This window comes from Acomys russatus, chromosome 27 (genome assembly GCF_903995435.1).
Source record: "Acomys russatus chromosome 27, mAcoRus1.1, whole genome shotgun sequence".
NCBI classification, from domain to species: Eukaryota; Metazoa; Chordata; class Mammalia; order Rodentia; family Muridae; genus Acomys; species Acomys russatus.
In genome coordinates, this window is record NC_067163.1 from 44,745,539 (window position 1) to 44,760,306 (window position 14,768).

At 42.9% G+C, this 14,768-nt stretch overlaps 1 protein-coding gene across 1 annotated transcript in view; it reads right to left on the reverse strand.

The window, feature by feature from the left end:
• Galntl6 (polypeptide N-acetylgalactosaminyltransferase like 6) overlaps positions 1–14,768 on the reverse strand; it is a 750,388-nt gene that overhangs the window by 27,272 nt on the left and 708,348 nt on the right. Inside the window, 1 exon segment of the mRNA XM_051169799.1 lies at positions 800–916. Within this exon segment, the coding sequence (XP_051025756.1) occupies positions 800–916 (117 nt within the window).

Genomic DNA, 14,768 nt, shown 5'->3' on the forward strand with positions numbered 1-14,768 from the left:
GGCTTGCTGGCTTCCATCCTGGGAAGAAAATGCAAGGCCCAGAGTTCAGGGCGTGACTCTCAAGTGAGTAGGTGTCGAATGATGGAAGAGGAATTGCAACACCTTTTCCTGGCATAGGTGGGTGCCCCCACACGTATACATGGGCACATACAAATAAATAAAGGTTAGCCCACAAAATAGTGCCTTCATTGTGACACTCCTGAACACACTTTGTTCTTATTTGCCCCCAACCCCACTCCTCTGTCTTGTGGTATTAGCTCCTTATTACCGGTCACCACTGTCCTCTCAATAGCTCCCGTTTGGCTTTCATGTCTCTCATTCTACAGGTATAGTTTTCCCTTTGTGTGTGTGTGTGTGTGTGTGTGTGTGTGTGTGTGTGTGTGTGTATGCATACATGCACACACCCAACTACAGGCACACACATATGTGTTGAAGTCAGAAATAACCTTAGTGTCATTGCTCAGCTGCTGTCTACCTGTCCCTTGGAGGGCCCTTTACTGGCCTGGAACTCACCATGTGGGCCAGGCTGGCTGGCTACTGATGCCCATTCAATTGCATGTCTCCACCTCACCAGACCTGGGCTGCTCAAGCCTCGAAAACATGGGTTCTAAACGATCAAACTCGAGTTCTGATGTGTGCAAGGCAAGCTCGTTAGTGGCTGAGCCATTACACCCACCCTTGTTCTCCCAGCTGAAACGTGTTTCTATCCGTTATCTTAGTGGATGGTCACACTCCGTGCTACCCTCGGCCCTCCCCCCCCCCCCCCCACTCACCCTCACTGCCATGGCTTCTGACTCACCTGCTCATGAGACCAGGTCCTTTCGGAGCCATCCTTGATACAGATGTCCAGCCTCAGTTCCGTCCCTGTGGCTCCATGCTTGCTATCCACACATAAGTTGGCCGCCACATTTCGAATCTGTACCAAGAACACGTCAAGCATGGGGCTGGGTTACTATTCCTCACAGTCCTGGCACTGATAAAGGTCCTCCATGGTCTGTCTTTTTGATGACAGGACTAGAAAGACACCTTGAATTTATCTGCAGCTCGTCAAAGGGAAAAAAATGACGACGTGAAATATAGCATGGTCTCTATGTGAAAGCACATGACATAGTCAAAAGACCAAATTACATCTAGCTCGCTGCAACAAAATTAGTCACTGATAACATGGCAGAGGGACTGGCATAGAACCCCAACCTCCCCTTGGTGGGGAGGCCTGGCGGCACTCAAAGAATAAGCAGGCTACCAAGATGAGATTTGGTAGCCTATGACCATATAGTGGGGGAGGAGGTCCCCCTCCATCTTACACCTAGAGGAGGGGAATAGGGTGAAAGCGGGAGGGAGGGAGGAATGGAAGGATACAAGTAATGGGATAACAATTGAGTTGTAATCTGAATAAGTTCATTAAAAAATTTAAACAGTGTGTGGTGACTAAATGATGGACTTTTGGGAAGGTTTTTTACCATATATTAAAAAAATATTAAAAAAAAAAAAAAAAAAAAAAAGAACCTCAACCTCTGTAATGAGAGCGTTTTCTTGTCCAGGAAGGGCTTAAGATGGAATTTGTTATTCCTCTTCAAGCATCCCTATCATTACCCTCCCTGCGGGGAGAGAGTCCCCAGTAGGTGCTACAGGTAAAGTGTATGGTTAAGGAAAAGGGCTCTTCGGTATCACACAATTCTGCGCAGCCTACAGTGACCTCAAGCTCTACTCTGGCTGCTGTTGGCTTTTGTCCCAGGTTAGCATTTCTTCTGGATAGTGAGTTCAAGGTCATCTCAGAGGATTATCTATACTGGCTGAGGATCATGTTGCGTACGATAGTCCTTTCCAATTATTATATTAGTACTAAATAGTTAGAGGTAAGTAAAGCGTTAATATGGTGGAAAAAATCCCAAGAGCTGAAACAGCAGAAGTGGAGTCTGGTCAGGGACAGGTCCTTTGCACTTTCCTTCTGCCTGGAGGACCCGCTGGTCCTTTGTTAGCATCATTGACACAGCCCGTCTTAAGGCTGGATATTAGAGTTTGTGACACAGGTGCCCGTGTTACACAAGCAGCCCTTCATATGCTGGTAATAGTCCCGAATTATTATCTCTTGGTATGTTTAAAGATGAACAGAAGAATAGAATGCGCCCAGCTGTTAGGTTTTGCTCTGGTTCTTTTGCCTGGAGGCAGGAGACAAGCGAGAAGAGTACCCAGCCAGGTCCATTCATAGTGGACTCGGTCAACAATACTGGGAATTGGGAAAGGAAGGAGTGGCGCCAGGATGAAGACAAAAATTAGTGGGAGCTAGTTCAGGTTTGTGTGTGTTGGGGGCAGAGGTGGGTGGAATACTCTGCAGGAGATGGCAGAGCTGGCACTTATTTCTTGTTCAGAGAAGATGGCAAGAGGTCTGCCAACTGCTTCGGGACCTCCGAGAAGGTCTCTGTCTCTCATGTGAGAGGTGTGTGAAATAAAGCGAAATTTGATATGTCCAACATAGACTACAGGGACAATTATGGACTCCCCACCTCCAAATCAAGCACCAACCCACCACATGCAGGTGGGTACGGACGTGCACACTGGTCCTCACTTTCCTGAGACCCAGCAGCTCCACACTTGGACCGTGAATTAGGGACATTGCTCACCACCACCCCTTGCAAACCCATTGCATCCTCTTCTTGGTACCAGGCAAGACCCAGCTGTTCACAAGGGTGAACTTGACTACTCATCAGAGTATGGCTGATTGATCATCACTTAAAACAACAAAAACAAAAACAAAAACAACTTACTTTATCTTTTCTAAACAAAGACTAAGGGGAAACATTCTTTTGGAATTTTGGACGGGGGAGGGAGAATCAGGCACTGGGAGGGGCAAGAAAGAAGAAAAGCCTTTTGTAAAAACACTTTTCACCACGTGTGTGAAAAGGCAACACACATGCTTCTTTAGTAAAATAATAACACGGAGAGTTTCAATATCACTGTCGTGTGTCTGTGTGTGTGTGTGTGTGTGTGTGTGTGTGTGTGTGTGTGTGTGAAGGGGAGGCATTGTCTTGTTTTACATCCCAGACCACCCTGGAACTTTTGATCCTCCTGCCTCAGCCATCTCTACTGTGTCTGGTGAGCTATTACTGTCCTGATCCCAGCTCACTCTGCAAAGCTCTGGCTTTATCTCCCAGGCTGGGTCCAGTGTGTAGCTTTTCTGAAGTTGTCTGTCACCCGAATAACAGCCTAACAGCACTCTGGGAAGGTCTGTCTCTACACCACTGGGCCTTACAATGCCCTGGCACATCCTTGTTAAGAGTTCTCAAAGCGTATGCTGCCGTCACCTTTTTGGAGCTGCTCTTCCCTCTAAGGCAGTCTAGGAGCTCCAAACCACACCGATGAAGGGGAAGCCGCTGTTTTCATATTGGTAGGCACTTGGCCACAGAAGGCGAGGCTATTCCACAGGCTTGGCATTTAAGTTTGCCATCCATGGCTCTCTACTCTTACAAAAGGAGAAACGAGAGGGCATCTTAAGCTAGGGACATGAGCGGTGGCCCTGCCAACTCAGCTCGTCGACATGACCAGCCCTCCCAGAGAGCCTCACTCTGTTTCCAAGTGTTAGGAGCCCAGAAGGCCTCTGGCATGGGTAGAGGACACCATCCTCTTAAATTCTTGAATTTTCTAAACTCTCTCTCAGATGGCAGCTGTGTAGACAATGGAATAAACTGCTTGGCAAGCCAATTTTCAAGTTTCAAAGGCGTAATTGTCTACATCTGTGTAAATTCCAGCACCAAGTTGTGCCAGAGAGGAAATGCTGGGAGTTCAGTATAGGCCAAAGTAGACAGCTGGGACAAGACCAACCCCCAGCCATCCTTCCTTCCTTCCTTCTTTCTTCTTTGTCTTCGCATCTTCATCTCTAGAAGCCTGTGCTCTGTATCTCTCCTGTTATTCACAGACACAGCTTCATCAGAATAAAAATGTGAATAGAATCCAAACAGAATCAAGGCTTAAAGGCTATAGGTAATAGTATATACAAATGATTTTATTTGGTCTGGGCTCTGCACTGTGTGTGAAAGTAAGGCAGTACACACACACACACACACACACACACACACACACACACACACAGACACACACCCCAAATCTAGGACACAGACTCTTGTACAAATCTGTGGTAAAGGACACCACTGTTAGGCTTAATTCCTTTGATGCCCGCCTTCAAGGCTTGGCATTATTAAATCGCATCAAAGGATCCGGAGGAAGGCTAGGAAGGATTAGAACCAGAAGAGGTGCTTGACTAGGCATGAGTGGAAAGAAGGTAAAAAAAAATCAGGGAGAAGGAAATCATGATGGGTGACAGGGTTAAGGAAATATAATCCTTCTAGGCAAGGCTTGGCAAAAGGCAGAGAGCAAAGGCCTTTGGTAGACATACAGGAAGAATCAGGCTCAAGTTCAACCAACAGTTATTCCCCCATCCAGGAAGCTCCCAGGGAGCTCAGTTGGTGCTGTGATCACCTACCATGCACAGCGCCCTGGTTCCACCCTCCGTACCAGGTATGGTGGCATAAGCCATCAGCGCTCCAGAGGCATGCCTGCTGTCATCCCAGCCTTTAGGGATAGAGGTAGGAGGACCAGAAGGGTAAGGCTATCCTCGGCTGCTTTATTATCGAGTTTCAGGAACATGGTTGAATAATACCTGAAATCTTGTCTCAAGAACAAAACAAACAAAAGCAGACACATCTCTGTGAACTTGAGGCCAGCCAGGGTGACATAGTGAGTCCTTGTTGTGGTGTGATGGAGGACTAGGAGGAGAGGAGGAGGAGGAGGGATGGGAGAATTAAATCAGAAAGGAAGAATAGAATATGTATTAAGTATTAAGGCGGTCAAGTGGCAAACATTGTATGAAAGGGTAGTAGTAAGGACTGAGCAGATGCATGTTTAGGCAATATACAAATGCATGTTTATTGCAAGTGGCCCGGGGATGTTGGCTGCCACTTATTTTTAAAGCCAAGTCATGTATGAGATGGGGGTGATGTCACAGTCAAATCACACCTGCATTATGCTTTGAGCCCTTCAAATACTAGGCAATTACAACCAAACAGGTTTTTCAGTGTGCGACTCATTAATTTTGGAAATATTACTTCCAGTTGCTCAAGATCTCAGGCAACACCATGTCACACATGCCCACCTCTCTCCTCCCTTTCCCCTTAATCAACGTCTGCCTGTCGATTTTAGGTCCAGCTGCCACACGGACTTTCACTTTCTTCTTTTCAGTTTCACGGGCTTTTGGTATCTGCTTACAGACTTAAAAAAATGCAGTAAACTATGCATTACACAAAGTTACCATTTAAAAATGTTCAATTTGGCAATATTAATATATTCAAATGCTGTGTAATTGTCGTTATTATCTATTCCCAAGGCATTCTAATTATTCAAAACAGCAACCATTAACCGTCAAGCAATAACTCTCTGCCCTTGTTAAAGTCTATTCCATTGAAGATATGAATTTCTGTGTCCTAGGCATTTCATATCAGTGGATCTCATGTGTGTTCTTTTGTGTCTGGCTTATTTCACTTAGCACAGTATATTCAAGGTTTCCCTGTTGTAGCATCTATCAGAACTTTATTCCTTCTTAAAGCTGAATGCTACACACACACACACACACACACACACACACACACCACGCCCTCTTTGCTTATTCACATATTGGTGGATACTTGAGTTTTATTTCCTATCTCTTGGCTACTGTGAATAATGCTGCAATAAACCTTGGTATACAAATCTCTTTTTTGAATGCTTCTGGTTATACACTTAGGACTAGAATTAATACCCTGATGGCAAATGACAGTTCTGAACTTCACTTTTTGAAGGACTGCCAAACAGTTTCCCATAGAGAGTGCACATTACACTTGTACAAATAATGCGCAGGAGTTCCTAAATTTCCACACATCCTGCCAACAGCAGCTCTTCAGGAAGTATTAGCTCACTGTGGGTTTTTGCTTTGCATTTGCCTTATGGCTAGTGACTTTCAATACCATTTTATGATCATTTGTGAATCTTCTTCATAGAAAAATCTGTTCTGTTTTTTTGCCCACTTTTGCTTATATTTTTATTGTTGAGATTTTAGTATTTTTGTGTATTATGGATATCAATCTCACATTGGATATGATCTGCACATTTTTTCTGCTTATAGAGTTATCGTTTTGCATTAACAATAGTATGCTTGATAGATGAAAGCTCCAATTTTGATAAAGTCTAGTACATCTGGTTTTCATTTTGTTGCTTATATTTGTGTGTGTCATATTTAAGAAACTGTTGCCAATCTAGTGCCATAGAGTTTCCCTCTATGTCTTATTTTCAAGTTTATTTTATTTTATGTGTATGTGTTTGCTTGTGTGTTTGGATGTGCATTATGTGTAAGCTGCTGCCCATGGAAGCATAAGAGGGTATGGAACTGGAGTTTTAGATGGTTGTAAGCCACCATGTGGGTCCTCTGTAAGAGCAGAAAGTATGATGTCATTTTAATTAGTTCTATCTGAAACAACCCTCTTCCCAAATAAGGTCATATTCTGATATATGAATGATGAGGACTTCAAGAGATCAAGCCTTGACGATGGATGTCCAATAGTTTGAACAAAGTCAGTTGATTGTTTACATGAGAGTCCACTTCATGACAGTCTAAGCTATTCTGTTGTTTACTTTTTTTTTTCTCATCCTTTAGTACAATTAAAAATTTACTGTAGTTTTATGTTAGGTTTTGAAATAAGCAGTATGAACCTATGGGCAGTGCTAGCGCACACCTTTAATTCCAGCACTTGGGAGGCAGAGGCAGGCGGATCTGTGAGTGTGAGGCCATCAAGGTTTACAGAGTGAGTTCTAGGCAAGCCAAGGTTACACAGAGAAACCCTGTCTCAAAAATCAAACCAAACCAAACCAACAACAACAAAAAACAACGGTAAAACCAACTAACCAACCAACCAATAAACCAACCAACCAACCAACCAACCAACCAACCAACCACCCAACCAGAACAAACAAACAAACAAACACAAACCCCTTGCTTTTGGAATTTTGATAGGGAGTGCGTTAAATCTGTAACTCTTTCTTTGGTCAGGCTCGGCACAGCAATATTGTTTCGCTAAATCTATAAAAAGGAGGCTTCTTCATTTGTGATGGTCTTCAACTCACTTCAGCAGTGCTTTGTAGTTTTACTGTACAAGTCCCAGACCTCATTGAGTAACTTAAGCCTCATTTTTATTTTTAGTGGCGGGAGGGGAATATCGTGTTGTAGTTAGGAGCACAGATTCTCTTACCAGAAGGTCCAGGGTGAGAATGCACTTTGACAACGTTCTAGCTCTGTGAGCTCACACAAGTTTCTTTCCTCCCACCCCCTGCCCCTGCCCCTGCTTCCCCGAGACAGGGTTTCTCTGTGTAGCCCTGCCTGTCCTGGACTCACTTTATAGACCAGGCTGGCCTTGAACTCACAGAGATCTGCCTGCCTCTGCCTCCCTGGGTGCTGGGATTACAGACACATGCCCAGATGTTTCTTTACATTTTTAGGCTCAATTTTTTGCAGAGATAGTAATTCTTCATACATTAGTTGTATTAAACTGAATATATACATATATTAATAGATGTCATATTATCCAGCTCATATTAAGTATTAAATGCACAATACATGTCAAACCTTTATAGCAGCAGCAGCAACACTGGGATTGAGTGTGATAATAGTAAAAAGATTATTAGATGGCTTCGAGAGTGAAACTTTTTGCAGGTGTTAAATTATGATGGTTATGGGAAAGAAATAGAGAGTTGTGTGAGTGCAAAGATGGAGACTGATTTAAATGGATAATGACTATCTGAGCTGTGCTGGGGTTAATTCAAGATGTAGATCCAAAGGTAGAGATGTCTTTCAGGGACATTTTTTTCCATGTTGAAATTTCAGGGCTTAACAATTATTTGTATATGGATAACAAGAAAGGTACACTGAGTTAGAGCTGTCACAACTTTGTAACGTATATCTATATCAAAGAGATCATAAACTTAGAAATATGCACTATGCCTATTATTAACATATTGCTTCTCGAGTCCAGTTTCTTTTTCATTTTACTTTATGTGTCTTAAGCTGGACCCTTGTAGGCATGAATCTGTTCTTAGTATATGAAATTTTGAGCTTTGTTAATAATAGTGCCAAATTCAAGAGACACCAGAAGACAGAGGTTTCCTTTTTTTATTTTTATAATTTTGGTGTGGTGGTTTTCAAGGGAAATGCCATCAAATGAGTGAGTGAAGCAGGGTAGAAGAGAGCAGCGCTCACTGGAGTGGCTCTCAGACTAGCTGCTATGTGTTATGCGCTGCACAGTTCTTCTTCGTTGTCTCTGGCAGCCGAACCACTTCATGTAAGGTCAGTCTCAGTGGAGGAATGGTTGGAGGCTCCTCTTCAACACCTCAATTCCTGCCTCGCTCACATTCCCAGGATCCTAAACGGTATTCATTTATTTTTGAGTTGATGCTTCTGTAGTTTTTAAGAGCCCTAGTTTATCCTTTTACATACAGTACATTGTTAAATGCTAATATTTCCTTGCTCAGAACACTGACGTGATTCCCGTTACCAGACTAGACCACATGCAAATAAGAAAAGCATGTAACAACGGTCAAGCAAAGAGTGTGAAGGAGACCGCAGATAGAATGTTTGGAATGACTCCTTTTAGAAGAATGCAAAGGCAGTCGTTAGGAAAAAGGCAGGGACAGTGAGAGGGGAGTCAGAGAAGGGCAGGAAAGAGAGCTTGAAGAAGACGTTGGAAGCCCAGTGGTGTCCACTCCTACTGGAGAGGCCGACAGGCACGATGGTGGAAGTGTGTTGAGAAGTCTATACGTGACCTTTCCGAGAATAGTTTCTACGGTGTGAATGGGGAGAGCAGACAGGTTGCCCAGTGGATTGAAATAAACCGGAAGGCAAAAAATTATGGTCAATTAGTAGAAACTTCTCTTTCTAGAAGCTGGGTCATGATGGGGCAGATACACACAGGGCCAAAACCGAATTTAAACTGACACAGTTATTTTGGGATACCGCGACTTGAGGCCGGAGTTATAAATAAGCCATGCCGTAATTGATTTGAGGCTTCAGAAGATAATGAAGCACTTTTAGAAATTACAGTCTATAAATACAAAGTTAACACAAGTGCGGTAACCTCCCCGACTGGACTTCTCGCTGTTTAAAGTTTTGCCTTACAGCCACTGCACCATTTTTGCTTCAGCAGATCCGTCCTCTCTCTAATTGCTCCGTGCTGGTGGCATCCAACGGCTGTTGGCTTGAAACGATGCCCACAGAGATTTTTTTTCCTCCTATCTCGTACACATTCTCTTCTGAATTCACTATAAGTGTAATTGCTTTGGCATCTCTCTCTTGCCCTGGGACTTACTAGAACTGCTTATTTCAGAAGGCTGGCTTGTATTATGCAAGAGAAACATGAGCCCACAGCATAAAGATTGCCCATGGGCCTTCAGATTCATATAGACTCCACTCCAACTAGTCTTTTACTGAAACCAGGTCTGGCCACTTAAAGTTGAGTGTTGTATTATTAGAAAATCATGTATAACCTCAAAATAGGAACTTTTAACATTACGGGTCATTTGTCAAAAACAATTCCACCCCCTCACCCCCACCCTGACTCCCCGCAAAAGCTGGAAAGGGAAATTTGTGTAAATAAGGGATTTCTTTGGAGATTACGATAAGTAAGTCTTCTCTGATAAAAGGGAAATGAATTAAGGCAGCCGTTTTCACCCATCTTATGCTGAACCGGATTCTTTTTACACGCACTGTCAGTTCGGTTTCACTACCATGCTATGTGGTGTGTTCATGTACACTCCCATCTGCAGCCCCGAGAAAGCAAGTGATTTGCACAAGCTTATATAGCAAATGGGTGACAGGCGAGGCTTGTATTCATGGCTTTGATTCCTGGGTCTGTGCTCTTGAGTTTCCCAGATGGTAACAGTTATAACTCATTGACTAGAAAAGTCTCCTTTTGGGCTGACAAATTGTGGCAAATGGCTTTCTGAGCCTGAAAGAATAGATGGGGATTAATAAAGGCTATGAGTCCTTGGGCTTCATAAAGTAGTACTTAGTCAATATTTGCATCAGAGTCCGAGACACTAAAGCAGAGGTAGAATAAATAATGGACACTTAGGGGGGCTCTGAGAGACAGAGAGGTGACAATCAGTTCACTGAGCTCTGAGACTCACAGAGAATATTTGGTTACTCATGAGGAAGACTTCCATAGGTGGCAACTGAGAAGTGAGACGAGGCATCTTGAGAAAGATCAAGGGTGGGGGGGGGATCTAGGGGGGAGGAAGAGGAAGGGAAGGAGAAAGGAAGTGATGGAAGGAGAAGGCAGAGAGACAGAGACACAGAGGGACAGAAACAGAGACTCACAGAGAAAGAGACTGACACACACACACACACACACACACACACACACACACACACATACAGAGGGACAGAAACAGATTCACAGAGACTGACATACACAAAGACACACACATACAGAGAGAGAGAGAGAGAGAGAGAGAGAGAGAGAGAGAGAGAGAGAGAGAGAGAGAGAGAGAGAGAGAGAGAGAGACAGACAGACAGACAGACAGACAGACAGAAGGACAGAAACAGAGAGGTTCACAGAGAGAGTGACATACACAAACACACACACACACACACACACACACACACACAGATGGAGACAGAGACAGTCAGAGAGACAGAGAGAAATATTCTGAGTGTTGCATGAGAGTCTAGATTTTGAATTCTGGTTTTTATTGAACATGCCTTTCCTGGAAAGAAAACTGGAGTGGGCAGAGAAGCGCTGGTCTTATCCCTACCTATGTAACTCACTGCACCACGTGTGCTCCACTTGGCCGACTCAGTTCCGCAGGACTGGAAATGTATTCCTGCCCTTGAAGATTAAAAAGCTTTGCCAGTTTGGATTTACTTGGTGTAAAACCAAGAATGCAGAACAATTTGCATAAGAATTTGAATCCTTAGAAACAGAATTCTTTCTTTCTTTTTTTTTTTTTAGCTTGAATTTTCTCCTTAAGGTGTGGCATTGTAATTTCATGCAGTCAGGGAAGGAAGTATTTTCTTGTATATTATGCCACATGTACACTATTGGGACAGAGGCACAGTCCAACAGATAGTTGGGTTATGAAGGTGCAGGTGACAATTATTCATGTGGAAAACATGAAAGCAGATATTTTGAAAAAGCTGTAAGTAGGAGTCAAGGTGTAGAATGGTTTTACTGGAATCCCTCTTTTCCTCTGTAACTTACAAAAGTTGGGCAAATAAAGTAAAAGTGGGAAGGGAGCGGGGATAATGAGAGCTAATGGAAAAGTTCGAGAGAAACATTGTAGTAAACTCTTGTAGCAACTCTCACCGCAAGGATAGCTGGAAACCAGGAAATGTAAGATGGTCAGTGTTAGGGCAAAGTAAGCTATGGGCAGAACAGTTCCCAAGGTGCTGCCACTGCTTCTTGAGCCTGTGTTTGGACCTTGAACCAGGGGGAGCTGCTCTGAAAGCAAATGCTTGGCAACATAGAAGTTGGCTCCTGTGCTGTAGACAGAGCCTCAAACTGCGGGGGAGTAAGCCACATGCTACAGGCTGCCAGTCAGAAATGCTGGCTGTCATGTTTCCAGGACTGTCCCTTAGGAAATGACACGGAGACATCTCCTCTGACGAAACCACATCATGTTGGGCAAGGACATCTGAACACTTCATATCCCTTGAATTTTTCTCCTGAAGTGTAATTCTGTGAATATAAACTTTCCTACTCCATGCATTGCCTGTAAAATGGCATGTTTTGCAGTTTTAGTACAATCATGAAAAGCCACTTCCAACAATGTCTTCACAGCTAAGGCTTTAAGTCCCAGGCTTTGAAGATGGAGTAATTTTTAGTTCTTGAAAATCTATCAAGTGGTTGAACTATTTCATATCTCCATCAGCAACAAAAGAGGGTTCCTTTTCATCTTAAAAAAAAAAAAAAAGAAAGAAAAGAAAAGAAAAGAAAATCTATCCGCACAAGTCATCTCTAGGACTCTTCCCTTTGAATTCAGGTCAGTTGGCTGAAATGGAGGGAGGTTCAAAACACATCTAGTATACACTTTTTAAGATCTTGTGTAGGATTTAAGACTGTTCATTAATGAAGATCTACAGTCAATTTATAGGGCTGTCCCTTAACACTGGACAGAAGGGCAACCACACTCCAATACATCTACTAAATACAGTGATCCTTTAAACTGCTCTAAAGAAGTGGAGTCTCTTGAACTCATTCTTGCATCTAATAGCCAGCTCATTAGGAAGGCAAGAAAGTAGTGCCCAACCGAAATAATTCACAATTTTTGTCTTCTATTGTATATTTCATCATTTCATCATTTTTATATTCACAGAATACTTAAAGAAGTGACCTAGGTCTTCAAAACCCAACCCAAACCCACCCCAAAGAACAAAACCAGGCATGCTAAATTGCTTTGGAACATGGAACTGCAATGTAGCATTTATAAAATATTTCACAGCAAGACTCCTTTTTCTGCAGTAGTTCCCCAGGAGTCTTGTTTTTACTAAGCTATGCCATTTCTATTTTGTCCAGTTGTCTGGTAGTCTTTTTTATTATTATTATTATTATTATTATTATTATTATTATTATTATCATTAATTATTTTTAATGTAGGAGTCCATGTACACCCACATGCCAGAAGAGGGCATCAGATCCTTTTTTTATAGGTGGTCAGGAGCCACCATGTGGTTGCTGGGAATTGAACTCAGGACCTCTGGAAGAGCAGACAGTGTTCTTAACCACTGAGCCATCTCATCAGCCTGCCGTTTCTATTTTGTAAAGCTTTAAACTGAAGAACGTTCAAAATTTTGGCACTCTATTTCTGTAAAATCAAACAGTCGGGGAACAGGGAGAGTTGAGTTCTAAAGGTTGGGCCTATTCCAAGTCACAAAGAGTAGCATTCCACCATTATTTTCCATATGAAGGGAAATCCCTGCAAGATAGATACAGATAATGGATTTTGTTTCCCTAAAAAGCAAATAAGCTATTTTTGTGGTGCCAGAACATTGACCCCAGGGCATCAATTTATGCATCAGTTATTATAATAATTTAAAAATATTTAGCAGGTCCCGTCAGCATTCTGAGTATTAATCGCACATTTATCACTAATTTTCACATTTTATCTAATTTCCTTCCGAAATTTGTTTCAATGTGGTTAGTCATGTCAGACTTAATAAGCAGATGGTTTTGAGAATGAGCTGGTTGGGATTTGGCTAGAGAACAGGAAGTAACAAAACAAGACTTTACCTTTTCACGGGGACAGAGTGAGACTATTTCCCGCTGAAAACAAAGCAAAGCATAACAAAACCGAGACTAAAACAGCACTGAGCAAAACAGAAGTTCCTAGGAAAGTTAGTGGCAGGGCTGAGGCCATGCCTCAATTGGTAGAGTGCTTGGCCAGCAATTCTGAGCCTCTGAGTTTATTCCTTGGCACTATATAAACCTAGTGTGATAGCACACACTGGCCATTCTAGCATCAGGGTGGTGGAAGTAGGAAATTAACACATCTTAGTCATCTTCAGATAAACAGAGAGTTCAAGGCCAGCCTGGCTACATGAGGCCATGTCTCAATATATATATATGTAAATTTTCTCTTCTGTTTCTCCCCTGCTCCGTGTGTGTGTGTGTGTGTGTGTGTGTGTGTGTGTGTGTGTGTGTGTGTGTGTGTGTGTGGTTTTGAGACAGGGTATCACTATATAACCATGGCATCCTGGGAATGTAGCCCATTCTCACTTGTATTTAGAGTTGTCCTCCTACTCCCATCTTCTGAGTGCTGGGATTAGAGGTGTGGTCCACCAGGCCTGGCATGTCTTCTGAGGCTTCTCTTTTGCTGTGTCTTTTCTCTGTGAACATTGCTTAGTCGCCCTTCTTAAGAGAAGAGATGGCTCAGAGGTTAAGAGCACTGACTGCTCCTCCAGTGGTCCTGAGTTCAATTCCCAGTAATCACATGGTGGCTCACAATCATCTATAATGAGATCTGGTACCCTCTTCTGGCCTGCAACCACACATGTGGGCAGAATACTGTATAAATAATAAATAAATGAATCTTAAAAGAGAGAGAGAGAGAGAGAGAGAGAGAGAGAGAGAGAGAGAGAGAGAGAGAGAGAGAGAGAACCTAATCCTACTGAAAGAAAGCCTCACTCCTAGGACATCTTCCACTCTACATTACTCCCCAAAGAACTTTCTCTTCGGATGCAGCTGGGTGTGCAATGGGGTCCTTAGGGTTTCAATATGGGAATTTTGGAAAGATATTATTCAGTTCATTACAAATGGTACATTCTCAGTTATCCTTTAAATTGTGCACAGCTCTGTGTGTGTGTGTGTGTGTGTGTGTGTGTGTGTGTGTGTATGCTGGAGAGATGGCTCAGCATTTAGGAATTCAAACTGCTATTGCAGAAGACCCAGCCCACATCAGGTAGCTTGCAATGGCCTGTAACTCTAGTGCCAGGGGATTTGTGTTCTTTTTGCCTCCATGGGCACCTGCAAGCACATGGCACACAGAAACTCAGGTAAACAGATCCACAACAAGTGAATAAAAATAAATAAATATGAAAAAAGAAACCAGTATTAGCCATTTTTCCTGCACATTTCTCCTCTGCTGAGGCAGGCAAACCACAGCTAAGACCAGGGCTAAGAATGATAGAATCAAATGTCGCTTCCGGGCAGAGTGTCCCCCTTTATTCTCCCTCACTGGTTCTATTCTACAGGAAGAAG